General features: G+C 37.1%; 1 protein-coding gene across 11 annotated transcripts in view; it reads left to right on the forward strand.

The window, feature by feature from the left end:
* NCKAP5 (NCK associated protein 5) overlaps positions 1-14,523 on the forward strand; it is a 408,143-nt gene that overhangs the window by 307,273 nt on the left and 86,347 nt on the right. For all 11 annotated transcript variants that reach the window (XR_003991395.1, XR_003991396.1, XM_030485815.1 and 8 more), the window contains 3 exons: positions 1,546-1,614; positions 7,724-7,762; positions 13,870-13,989. Coding sequence is in view for 9 of the 11 variants with exons in the window: in XM_030485815.1 (XP_030341675.1) it covers positions 1,546-1,614; positions 7,724-7,762; positions 13,870-13,989 (228 nt within the window). In the remaining 2 variants the exon portion in view is untranslated. The remainder of the gene's footprint in view (positions 1-1,545; positions 1,615-7,723; positions 7,763-13,869; positions 13,990-14,523) is intronic.

A 14,523-nucleotide genomic window follows, 5' to 3' on the forward strand; every position in this document is an offset into this window, starting at 1 on the left:
GAATCCATTGGTAGGTGACATTGTGAAAATATGATTCAGAACATTTTACCACCTTTGCTTGCTTTAATTGTACCCTCAAGATAACGCACTGATTCCCTACAGTTGTTTATTTAGACTCGTACATAAGTAAGCTCTATATACCCTTGTTTCTTAGCTCCTTTTGATTCTTTACTCTCTTTCTGTATGCTGGATAATTATGTATGTTTACTTTTTCTTCCTAATCTTGCTTTTAGGATTTAGCTGAATTTGAAATTATTGTTAATGAATCACTTTATTGGACTTTGGGATTTTCATTTTGTTGAATCACTGACTTGTTGAATCGCAGACTGTTCTTAACAAGGAAGAGAACTGTGCATCTTTCCATAGAATCTTCCCATACAGTACCTCACATTAAGTTTTTCTCTAAAATTACAAATGTTAACTATATTTATGACTATTGTGTTGTATAACCACAATTCTTTTGAAACAGCATTTATTTAACTTTTATAGATTGACAGAAGGTTAAGGTGAAGCAAGTAATGTAAATTGTATAATAGCTGTAATTATGTGAATGCATTGATTTTGGTGTTATGGTTACATGATGTGAAGTTACGTATGGGAGGCAGAGAGGTTTCTAGAGCCAGTTTTAGCTCATAGATTTTTATATATTGTTTTAGTTTCTCAGTCTTTAAGAGACTACTTGAAACTTGCCTGAATGCAACTGTATACAGCTCACTTTAGAGATTTTTCTTTTCCAATACTGTAAGAATTCCTAAAGCCAAGTCATAATATATAGAAGAATACATTGATTTACTAAAATTTACATACCAGATTGTGCCATTTTGAAATTTGCACTATGCAAATATGAGTGCAATGGAAATCAAAGATAGATGAAAGGCACTACTATACAGGAAACTTTATCATATTTAAACTGACATGTGACTGACTTTAAGATTGCATTAAGATGTAGTAAAATACCTCTCTCTCTCTTGAAATGACAGGAATAGCTTTTTAGGTAAAGATTAATGAATTGTCTGGTTCAGTTAAAGGATGTAATTCACCAATTAGTTGTAGCATGACCAGTGCCTCTGGAGTTACCCACTGCAGAAACTAGGTTTATAAAGAGCTGACACAGTTAAAAGTTTACGTAAGATTACCTTTTGTTTCCTTTTGGTAGTAGCTGCCTCTGTTTGTTTCCAAGTGGCTTTCTCAGATAGCAAGTTCACTTCAAATAGAAAGGGGGAGGGAGAAAAGATATACCAATATCTTTTATAATGTTTCATTCCCAACTCGTACCTGACAAGATGAGATTATGGACATACTTGGAATATCTGCTCTGATATTGTTCTAAATGGTAATGCATAGTGTGAATAATCTCATAAATGAATGTCGCTTCTGTTTTCACTCAAAATACCAACTTGTAGCAAACTGAATTGTATGATACTTTTCTGCATCTGGAAGAAATACACAAAGTAAGTACCCTGAGAATTTTTATAAATTGTCGTGTAGTACAAGATACCCTTTGACTAATTTGCATGTTTATTTATTTATTCCATTTTACTGTAGGCAGAGAATTCAGCGCTGGCTCTGGAAAATGAAAATCAGAGAGAACAGTATGAAAGATGTCTTGATGAGGTAAGGTAGATAAAAAGATTGTTCTTACCCGGTACTATAATTAAATGAATAGATATGAATCTTGCCTTCTCTTACAAGGTTGACATTGTTCTGCAATTGTCTAGTATTACCTCATTCTAATTAATTCCAAAAAACATGTGTCTGGCAGTCATAGATACTGTTCTCCATGACCTCTACTGTAAATCCTGGTTTGACCACACCTCCTCACTGAAAAGGTGAACCCCTGTGACCAATATTTGGAACTGGTTTGCTTTTATTAGGAGGAGAAAATGGTAATTTGCCTACTAAATGTTGGGTACTCCTTTCCCGTAGAGTAGAAGACAAGTGGCAGTGGCTTCTTCCATTAAAATTCCCCCAACTTTCCTATGTAACATATTTCCTAATCAGGGAATTTAGTCTCTCAGCTCCCCCTTAAGGTTACATACACAGCTTTTTATGTTGGTTTGGGTTTTTTCTCCTAGCCATTGGCTTATTGCTACTACACAGATCAGCTTCCCATCAGACCTTCCAGCTACAGCTACAGTATAATTCACCCATGGGTTACTGTCCGTGCACTCCAGCAATGCTTACCATTCCAGAAAAGTCTAGTATCTCTTATTCCATGCAGCTTTCTCCATATATATATTGATGCTTACTTGTTTCTCCCATTTATCCTGAAAAAGGCTCTTCAGCATACGCAAGATCTTAAAATAGTTTTAAGACTTTTAGTAGTTCAGAGAGTTGCTTAGTAGAACTAATTTACCCATTCTGTACTAAGAATGCATAGTAACGTAAGGAGTTAGCTAACATGCAAAAAAACCCCAAAACAACCACAAACAAAAAACTACACCAGTTTCTCACCTGTACATTTGAGAAAAGAGTGCATGAGTGTGCAAACCCCACATAGCAGATGACAATCCATGTCTGCATACCAGCTTTCTAAATTTTTAATTAGCATTTGCTGAAGCGTTGCTGGCATGAGCAATACAGCTCTGGTACAAGAAGCTTTCAGTTTAGTGCAGATTTTCATGACCAAATCTACACTTTTGCCACTATAGCATATTTTTATAAGGGAGCTGGAGTAAAAGACTTGCAGATAGACGTGCCCATGAGGTTATGCTCTGCCTGTTCTGTGGCACTGGGATGCCAGTAGAGCCTTGGTCTGCATTGGCCTGAGTCACTATATTCAGTGCACACTTGAATGATATTTAAATATCTTGGTGATAAGGATAAAATTACCATATAATTGCGAACTTTAGTTTAAATTACAGAGTTTAACTTAAAATGATTTTCTGATTGTCTAGGACAAAATCAGCCTACATAATTAATTTTGGAAATTAGTAAAGCACCGTAAGTGTCCATTCAGCAAAACAGATTATGAAGTCAGAGAATATGGGGGGGTGTTTGCAGTAACATGATGGATTTACGAACCAGGATTGTGTTAATTATTTTTTGCAAATAATTATATTGGACTATGCTCTGAACTTTATTATCTTCACCATTAGGTTGGCTGTTTTCAGTTCTTCTGTATTATCACAGCTGTATCCATCTTCTCCTGCTGTGTCAACTTAACAAAGTGCTTTGAATCACCTGTGGTTTTGTGCTTCCCTGCTTTATTTTTTGTTTACTTATTTTCTTCCTTTTTTTCTTTTTTGTCTTCTATATTGTTTGCAATGACCTCTCTTGTCCTTCCCCATGGCTTGGTATCATTTTTTAATTCTTTCCCCTTTCAGCCCCCACAATGCTTTGGCAGTGGCACTGTAATCAAGACTGTTTTAGCTGACACAAACTTGAATCTAATCCTTTCTGATGACTGAGGTGTTGCCAGTGACTCAGGCAACAAAACCATATTTGATAATTGCAAGTTCTGCAGGAGTCCCGGGTTATCACCCACCTGAGCACATTCCTCTGGTGGAACTTTACAAGAAATCACACATTCTCATCTTCATTATACTAACAATAAGGAGAATAGGAGAGGAGATGTAATTAGTGAATAACCCAATCAGTGATTGTGAGAACCTTCACTTTCAAACAGAGACTTCTCAGGATATGTTGTGTATGACAAAGTCCTTTCCAAACAGGGATTCTTACTGGAGATCTTAAGCAGATAAAATGCTTTCCATAAATATTTTTATGGAAGAAAAAAAAAAAGAGCCACTTAAAATTTTCTTTCCTTTAAGATTTTGTCTGATGTGTTCTCTGTTCGTAAGTCACCTTACACCAACCCTACTTCTTGAAGGTGAAAATATCTTCAGACCTTCTCTGGTTTGTGCTTCAGGACTTCAGCAGCTTTAGGAAGAGATGTTTCCTCTACCGCTATGTATCTGTTTGTTCTGCAGCACAATTTTGTCCCGGGGAGACCTGATGCATTCAAGTGGAGGAACACAGGCTCTGATCACACCCAAACCTGAGACAGCTAAGCCTGCCACCAAATACAATAATTATTTTAATTTTGCCTTAGAAGCCTTGGTTATAAGTGCATTGAACTTCTGGGCTGATACACAGGAGCTACAAAGCTCATGCCCAGCTGTTCCGGCTAGTTACATTTTTGAGATGCTTGGCAGACTCTTGAGATAATGAAGGCTGGAAGCATCATTTGATAACTACTGGAAGAATGCTGCCATCTTTCACTCATCATTCAGCATCCTCAGATTGCAGCTTCTCTCCCCTAAGCACAGGCAAACTCTGCTCAGGGCACGCAAGCATCATTTAATCTCGTCACCCTGCCAATAAGTGTCCCTGCTTGGTCCCTCAGGCCTCTACAGCAATGCGATAAGGACAGTTGCTATGCACAGTGTGCTTTCTGCTGAGGTGTTGGTGGCCATTAAGCTGCATATGAAGGAAGTAAAAATAACCGTCATGGTTTTTCTGTCTATGTGTGACAAAAAGATACCAGAGCTGAGGTTTTAAAGCTATGCCTGCCATTATTTTCTTCTATTTTACTTTTTTTTTAATCACCAATTATTTTACATAGTTCTTTCCATTCATATTATGTCCTACATTTAATATTGTATGAATGCTTGCACCTGTGACTTAAAAATGCATGCTCTATAATCATTTTCATGGTAAAATTCAATGAAATTCAACTGTTCATGGAGGTTAAATCTGAAAAGAATATGAGTCAAGCTGAAGTGAGTCCTTTATGAATTTTAATAAATAGTCACTGATTTTTAAAGTAATTGTTCATCTCTGAGATGTACATATAAACAACTTCAGAGCAGTATTTGGAAGAAGGTGTCATTGAAATATTCTAGTACTTGATAAATAAGAAAAGAGCTCATTTAATTTCAGAAGTACTCTATAAATGTATCTTTCTGTATCTGAAAAATTTAATACAAACCCCAGAATTGTCTTCTTGTAAACCTTTGGAGTTTCAGGTTAACATGCTTAATCCTAGTTTCCTATCCTGGAATTCAGCTGTCAGTTTACTGGTAAGTGGTAACGTCACATTTATTCACGTCATTGTGCCAGCTGAGATTTCTGTCAAGCTTCACCATACATGCGGAAATTATGCCACTTAGGGTAGATGATATTTTTGCTGATATTTTAAGAATTACCTCATAAAAACAAATAAAGTTATCTTAGAATCATAGAATCATAGAATCGTAAGGGTTGGAAAGGACCTTAAGATCATCTAGTTGCAACCCCCCTGCCATGGGGGCATTGTATTTTTAAGATTTGAGATTTGACTAAAATATAAGACTTTTCATTTTAGTACACTTGAAATGTATTTGTGCATGTGAAACCATATGTTAAAGGCAGCTACATAAAATCTCAGTACTTGTAAAAGGTGTAATAGATGTTACACTAGGGTCTCTTTTTTTTGATTCATTCTTCTATACCTTTGCTATGAAAACCACTTTATAACATGCATATGTAAACGTAGTTGTGTAAGGAAAAAGCGAAGGTGGTTCTTTTATCTCTTTTATTGCAATCCACGAAAGGAAACCTCACTTTAAGGTCTTGGCTATTAGGAAGGAAAGGCAGGCAGTGTGAAGGCAAGCAGTGCCATCCCCTACGTAACAGCAGACTAAAGAACCAGCCGTCTCTATCCTATTCCTTGTTTTGCCTTAACTGCATGAATCATAGGTCAAGTCATTTTACAGCCTTCTTTTTACTGGGATTGAGCTACACTTCTGCCTTATATCAGTGGGAGTTTCACATACTCTGCATCTCAGCAGTCAGTCCCTCTGCCATCAGTGGTCTCAGTTTTCTTAGGTTTTGGTAGTTGTGACTATCAGTTTTGTGTGCTGGCTTATGTTGTTCCTGCATGTCTGTGGTGTTTCTTAATATGTGTAAGTAAAAATGAAGTAGATATTATTCCACTTTCTAACTGCCGAATTAAACTCAGTAACTGCATGACATTTCACTGAAGGCTTCCCACCTCTGTTCCTGCTGAAAACCAAGAATACAGACCTGAAAATGTAGTTGAATGGTAATAGCAACACAGTTTGCAAAGTTGCTAGACACTAGAATAAAATAACCTCATTTTATAAAGAAACCAGTTGCATATCTCTCCTATTGAGATCTATGGGAGCTACGGATCACTGGCATGTACTTTCATTTAGACATATAACTTCATACACTTAAAGCTGGAAAACTGGTCACATATGCGTTGGCAAGTTCAGATTTTCCCATTTGGAAGATTATGCCATTTACACTCCTCTGTGCAATATATAAAGCTATAGGAGTAATTTTGCAAGCTATTCTGTTGAGAGTGACTAGTACACACTTCAAAGAACCTTTTAGTTCTTCCTTGGTAAAGTAACCCCATGTCAGAAAGTAAAGAAATAATGTATTCAATATGGTTTGTTCAATTTTCAGGTAGAGCAAACAGACATTAAAAGTACATGCCAGAAGGAACAGTCAGATGTAGTTCCTGAAAGCCTATAGGGCAAGGCACATGGTTTTTCAAAACTGGAACATGTTTACTTCTGTTGGTTATTACTGTTCTAATATTAGTCTGTGTCTTCTGTTAAATCATGTGTAGAGCTATTTTACTGGACCATTGTTCCATGGGCTGCCTTAAGTTAGGGACCAGTTTAGAGAAAAAAATTGATATTAGGCAATTTTATGAGAGTATGAATCAAATGTAACTTGTATCTAACAGAATTGAATTATTTACAGAAATGAATTAGCTTCAATTCTTTCCTCACAACTCAGTTCACATCAGTGGTGTGGGTTTTTTCCTTTAATTTGCCAAGAGGAAGAAGAATCAGTGCAGGTTTGGTGACATCTGCATATGCTGTAATTTCTGAAAGCCAAAACCAATCCTTAAAGCATAAATATGCTCTATTTTTGCACAGAGTGAGATCTCTAGTTACTCTGCCTAAATGCAAGGTCATGAATATAGGCAAACGTTGTCTGATAACATATGCATATATAGTTTTAAATTACTTTAGAAAGGTAACATACGAGTTAGACATCATCAACAGAAAATCTTGTCTCAGTCCCTCTTTCTGTCCCTCCTTCTTCCTCTTCCCTGTCCCTGTGCTTGCTAGTAAATATAAATTAGAAAGGATGTATAAAATAAATAACTTCAGAATTCCCTGTTGAATATATAGTTGTACTAATCAATAGTATGTAATCTCATTCAAGTCAATTATGCTATGTAGTGTGAATTCCTTCCAACCACGTTCTGATGACAGTAGGTGCTTTAATTTTCAGTGGCACTTCATGGTTTCTGCTTGTCATGATAGATGTACCATTTTGTCAATATTGAATCAAGAAACAATTAAACTTCATGAAAACATTCAGGACTCCATCCTTGGCTGGTAAAAATCAGGTCTAGTGAATACAGTCAATCCATGCCGATGCACACCAGCTGCATATACAACTGTGAAAGTCCAAAGATGAGATGACAGAAGTTAACCAAATGTCCATCATGTCAGACTGCAATTGATACAATACATGTTTGTTTATAATGAGGACTAGTACAGAAGTAGTTAATGTGTAATTCATGTATTCTTACTAGTATTATCTGGTGAAAATACTAGTAAATAACAAAATGGTTTATATAGTGGTTTGGTGGTTGTAGATAGAAAGTGGAGTGCAAAGCCACAAAAGAAGGTATTGCTATGCATAAACACACACAATAACATACTTAAACCATTTTATTTATTTATTTCAGGTAGCTAATCAAGTTGTTCAGGCTCTACTTACTCAAAAGGTAAGTCGTGGTTTGGGTATTGTGGTATAACTTAAAGCTTGCAGATGTTTATTTTTCATTTGAAAGATATATTCTTATATAGCATACATTTTTTAAACTATGTTCACACATTTAATTACCAAGGCTGCCACATGTCAGACCCAAAGTAAAGTTTTTTGTAATCCAAGTGAATAAAAATCCATGAGAGTGTATATCTTACAATCTTAGCTATTGTTCATCTATATTGACACAATAGCATCTGAAAATCATTCCTCCAGATGGTGATTTTTCCATTCCCAATCCATAATGAGTTATGTCACTCTCACAGTCCATTCCTGTGGAATGTCAAACAGACAAATTACAGTGCATGTCAATAGCTGGCATGCTCACTTGCATTCAGTGGAAGGAAAGACTTCCCAGTCTGGGCCTGTGCTTCCCTGAGTAAAAGAGAAGGCTCTGTGTATAGAATGGGGATTCATCTACTCTACTTGTGGGCTGGGGACCAGCAATATTTAGTCTTAAAAAACCTTTTGATGTCCTCCTTCTCATTCTCCTGGCTAAGCAAAGGAAGTACTACACAGGCAAAATTCTTTTAGGGTGATTGCAAACCTGGCACAATGAAAAGATGCCACTATGGCTTCTCTAAAGGTCTGTTCTGGATCACGTCATGTCCGAAGCTTCCATTCACACTCCAAATGGTTGGATGTGAAGTATGGTTGTTTCACCTAGAACCTAGTTGGAGGAATAAAATTAAAAATTAGCCTCCTAAAATGAAGAAGTGATTTAGGAAAAAAAGGAAAAAAAAAGATGAAATTAAACAGAGAGCAAAGCAAAGTAAAGCAAATAATCCGCTGCCCACAGAGGGGAGAGAGTAACTGGTAGGACAATTCTACAAAAGAATGCTCTTTGAGTTGAACATGATTCCGTGATTTCATTCGGGAGGAGGAGGTGGGGGAGACAAGCAAAATCTTATAAAAATCTGTAATAATAAGCTATGAACCTTGCAATATTCGTGAAATGATCCTTCATGAGATCTAGACCACTTGATGAATGTGGCATTATTAAAATTCTTTGGATCATTTAGCTTTAAAAAGACAAGTTTGAAAGAGACATAAATACAATATTTTAGTACAGATAGTGCAAAGAAGAATATAAACTGTTTTGTCTACACTGAATGACAGGACAAGAAATAATGTTCTTAAAATGCAGCAAGAAGCACCAAGTCAAGATAATCAAAAACCTCTCCATATGCCCAAAATCCTTCTATATGCAAATAGATTTTGAGGACTGGCTCCAAAGCCTCCACTGTGGACGCCATTCAGAACAGAGGAACATCATTCAGAATGCCCCCCCACATAAGGGATGAGCAGGGACTGAGGGTGACAGCAGGGCAGACAGGAAGCTGAGCATCAACAGTCAGGGTCGGGCCTGGAGGCAGTAATCAGGGTCAGCCTCAGTCCTGTGTTTGCTGGGCAAGTCCATAGGGAGGAGGCAGGTCTGCTGAGCGGAGCCAAGCCCAGGGGTCAAGATGCAGCTCAGGATCAAGCAGACAGGAGGCTGGGTGCAAGTGTAGCTGCAAGGTGGCTTCTGAATGGGTCAGACTTGAATAAGATGACCTTGAACTCTGCCAACTAAACTCCTAAATTTGGGGAGTGTGCACTGACAGCAGAATAGACAAACATCTGCATCCATAACTCTCTGCACCTAACTGAATGGTAAATAGGTGCAGAAAGTTGCATTGGGCCATCTACATATCAGGGAGAAGGCCCTTCTCGGGTTCTTACTGGGCAGATTTTTTATGAATCAATTTTCTGACATTCTGGATAGATTAAAAGATACTTAGGAAGATGTTCTGAACCCGTTAGGTCTGCTCTTGGGTATCCTGCCCTGAAGACAGAGATGTCTAAGTGACCTGTAGGTGAGTGATGCAAGACTCTGGAAGATGTAGTTGCCCATTATATAGATAATAAATCCTATGGCCCAAGCTAGCATCAGGAATCCAGAAGTAATAACTTTCCCTAGATCTCTTCACCTGATAGCTGTGGCCACAAAACAGCCACACAGCTGTTAGGTTAGGGTTGAAAGTATCATTTTTCAATCCCATGGGTTTTTTTGCTGCACAACAAAGCCTTTTAGTCTAGAAGAGGGATAGTGCCTTACAGGGATTGGAAGTATTGTAGCTTGGAGGTGATTTGTGCAAACCACAACACATGGGGAAGCTTTCACTGTTGCTGTCTGTGCTGTACTACTCTTCCGGTACTCTGTATACGCACATGCTGTATGGTCTGCGTATCATCAGAGGACTGCAGTCTGCAGAGCTATTGCTGTAACACCTTTTAGAAACGTAACTTCAGCTATTTTTTGAAAAATCCTAGATCTGTGTTTCATTACAGCTTAAATGGATGCGTTTTCTCATGTTAATATACACAAAAACCTCGTCCTTATTTTGTAATATAAAACCATACGTGATTAAGTATTTAACCAGAGGGTTAATCACAATATATTAATCTATAGTTTGGGAATATTATGGTTATTTTCCAAATGAAGAGAGGAGCTTCCTGAGTCCCTGCACAAAGACGTCAGACATTTTGATGATTACATAGTTTCTCTGTAATGAATCCTCCCAAATCCATAGGAACCGAGGAGTTCATACAGATACAATAAAAACAGATTTGAATACATTTAATAAAGTGATTTACTTGGTATTGATGGGTTTTAACAGCTGCTTACCTGTTACTGAGTAATAACAGCTAATTTAATATCCATAGAAAGAGGAAAGAGTGTACTCTTCTAAATGCTAATGAATATTAACTGTTAGAGTGCTCCTGGCACCATTCATACAAGTCCTTTTATAAGAAAAGACAGGAACACAATAGCATGCAATAAAAAGGAAATTGGACTCCTCACACCAGTCACAAATAGGTAGATATCGGAATCCAAGTAGTAACTAGTAAACAGATAAATCTACCGTTCTGCAGCTAAGCAGTAAGACAGAGCCAGTCATGCCACAGTGAGATAACACACCTCTGGGGCATAGTGAGACATGAAGAAAAGCTGAGAGCTTTCAGAAAATGGAAAAGAGTGATTTTGTACAGTAACGGGCACTGCGTAGGCTTTGCTGTGAATTTGAAATTGTCCCTCAAGGACTAATTTTTGTTTAAATTAAGTACATGCTGTAATGTAACGAATAAAGCATTGTGTACTAGCCAGTATGTGGAAAGACTGTGATTCCACGGAGAGATTCTGGTGACACAGATTGAGTGAGCAAAGCTTGAGTGATTTATCAATGTCACTGAAACCTTGAAATGGAATTACATTCTTCAATGTGTGCTCTTCAAGTATATAATTTCTTACATATAAAATTTCTCTGAGAGGCTTCTTTTTTCTTTTTTTACTGTGGCTATGGAAAAAACTGTGTTTAATTGAGATTTGTGCTGAATTAGCCATAGAGCAAAATTGCACAATTCTGCATAGCAAAATTATATAGATTTTCTACCACATACTAATAGAAAATTTTATCTCTAGGAAGTTTAAGAAGTCAGAAACCCAATAAAATTATTTCAGAGAAACCTGTATGCTCTGATACTTACTGGAAGCATCCATTCTTTCTCCTTCCACCCAAAGACTTCTTATATCATGTGAGGTGATAGGAGTCCTGGGAACTGGATTTTTTTATTCCCCACCCCCATGTAAGACCTGGATCAGCAGTTTGAACTTTGAGTTATTCCACTTAATGAATTCGTTTTGTGAGCTGTGTATCTGTTCTTTTGCATATTATCCTCCTCCACAGGAGTATATTCCAGAGAATACTTTTTTAGTCTGGGTTCTGTATGAAAGTTATTTCTTCTTCATTTTCATTAATGAAATAGAAAAGAAGTTAATTAAGTCTTAGAAGAAGCAGCTTCAGAGGAAGAGCAGTGTATTTCTGGAACCTCTAATGAGGGCATTGGATCCCGTTTTGGAGAAAAGTGAATCTCAAGAGAAAAAATAAGGATAGAGAGGTGCTCGGATATTACTATAGTGAGACCATAGGAATACCTTAGATATTTGGGAGATTACTATCTTAAAATAGCTGGTTGTTTTGCCCACAGGGGAGGAATTCTATGCTTCAGGCATTTGGTAGTTGCATTAATTGGTAATTTTAGGACTTCAACATTCTAAACTCAGACTTTATTTTACCAGAATGCTGCTACCTTTATGTGCCTCCTTTCTCCTCTAGGCTATGTGTGGCATTACCATTGGCACAGTTTATAGCATCTGGGTGGGTAATCTACTATCTTATATTTCACTTTCTCCAGAAAGTCTGAAGTTTGAAACATAGATCTTACGGTTCTAAAACTGCAAGATGGGAAAGTTTTGAGCAGAGGCATTGCTAAGATTTAAAATTTTTATACATTTTTAGTTTCTGTGAATCATTTTTCCTTTTCAGTGCACTTGGTAGTGTTTAAATGTTAAACATGGTTGTAACAGCTAAGGCTCTGTTTTAAATTCCCTGATTATTTGTGAAAGGGAGATAATGCTGGGTGTTTATGCTTGCAGTTTCCTAATAGAGATTGCCTTGTGCAAGGCCAGAGATAAGAGGTCTCAATGACAGAAATCAAAGGTTTAGGGCTTTACAAAAAATCAAATTCAGGATTTTTGGGGGGTCATATTGGAAGGCTCTATCAATTTTACCTGAATAGCCACTTGACTGCTACCTAAAACAAATATTAAGAAATTATCAAGAGAACATAACTGCATTCATCCAGTAGCATCATAAAATCTGATACATACTATATGCATAAAAAGATGTTTACAATTTTCAGAAAGTCTCAAGCTTATTTTGTTGTGTGTTCACCTCTTATAACCTCTGTGCTGGTTACAACAGAGGTGAGAGCAACTGTAGGCAAGAATTTAAGCTACATCTGACTATAATTTCCTCCTCTGAGTTGTTTTCTCATAAAGCCAGGTCATGATGTTGATAGTGGTATTGACAGAACAGCACCTGGGGATCCAGAGGCTACTTCTCCACCTTCATATGATGGAAAGTATTACCAGCTAGGCAATACCAAAGGGCAGCAACTGTACTAAATTTAAATGAATATGGGAAAGTATTTGGGAGATTTATTTTTTTTTAATTCATTTTTTTTTTAATCTAGATATGGCCACAGCTTTTTTTAATTTTATATGTAATCTTTCTAAGGAGATGGCGTTTCCTGATTTGTGAAGCTGTCACACCTCAAAATGGACAACTGCACAAATTGTCCAAAATCCTCTCTCCAAAATCCTCTTTCTGATAGAAATGTGTATTCTTTCAACTGGCCAGGAAAAGCAGGTCTTACACTGAAGGTAGGTAGATAGGTAGATTGGTAGGTAGGTAGGTAGATAGATAGATAGATAGATAGATAAATAATTTGCTGTATCTGAAAGCCATTAGTGGCTTGGTCATGTTGATGCTAGAAGACCTGCGTCTTTCAGTTTTGATGGTAATGTCCTGTGCCTTAAGATTCAGAGATTCTCTGCTTCTAATGGCCTATTTTAAGATGTCTTTCATACCTCATGTTGGAATCTCAGACAGGATCATATTGCCAAATGTGTCTGGTGCATCAACATCTTACTATGGCCTACAATGTAGCTTCACAGTGGCAAGTTACAGTGGGGAAGAAACAGACCATAAACAATATGCCATCCAGCAGTGCTGACTCGGTTATTCCAGAAAAAGTAAGGAGGGGATCAGACTTCAGAAGAGTACCTTGAAGGCACAGTACCACTTTGAACTTCTTCCTGGTTTGGTATAGTTTACACTTTATTCCTTAGCTTATGCTTTGTTACAATATTGATATCTTAATTGCTGCTTTCTGCTTTGCGTTGGCTTCAAAATGAAACACATTGCTAGCAAAGTCACATTTTATACTAACAGAAAACTTCAAATGGATGCGTCAGGTAACTACTGTTTCTCATTACGAGATTTTTTTTAATCTCGTCCCATGATGATCAACCAACCAGAGAAAATGAAGTCGGACATTTTTCTGATTTGTACTATTTTAAAAGTTGTATATGTATTTCTGCTTAGCATCTGACATTACTTAGAGCTTTGAAAGTGCTTCTGTTACCTGCTTTCTAAAATCCTATTTTCCCTTCTGCCGCAGGATCTGAGGGAGGAATGTATAAAGTTGAAAATGAGAGTTTTTGATTTGGAACAACAGAATCAAACATTAAGTGTGCTTTTCCAGCAGAAAGTCAAACCAGCTTCTGATCTCCTTCTTCAGGTAGGAGATGGCAATTTGCAGAAAGCAAGCTATGAACTTTGTATTTCTTAGAATTATAAAATATTTTTCTTATTTTTAAGGTTATGTCAGTGAGCAGGAAATGACAGTTGATAGATTTAATATTTTAGAAGAATATCTGTTATCTATAATCTGATACCGCTGAAACAAAGTGTACACCAGTGAGCTATGACTACGTATTAGATGCAAATGTGGAGAGGAGCACACCTACAAAGTAACTTACTTTTTAGGTGTTTTTTCACTATGATAAATTTAATTATATGGGTTCATTATCCTTCTGCAGCGGAGAAGCTCTGATTCCTTAACATTCAGCTTGATGGTGAACAATGTAATTTCCTGTGGGAAGACAGCCCATTTAACTTTTGCCATATGTATTACTGTCCTGGTTTCAGCTTACTTACAAGGACTTAAGTACATCTTCACAGACCCAGAGTGATTTTTTTTTCCCAATGTTTTATGGAAGGATATAGCTGAGAAACCAGTTGACCCATCTCCCACTCCTTTGCCATTCTGGAA

This window comes from Strigops habroptila, chromosome 5 (genome assembly GCF_004027225.2).
Source record: "Strigops habroptila isolate Jane chromosome 5, bStrHab1.2.pri, whole genome shotgun sequence".
NCBI lineage: Eukaryota > Metazoa > Chordata > Aves > Psittaciformes > Psittacidae > Strigops > Strigops habroptila.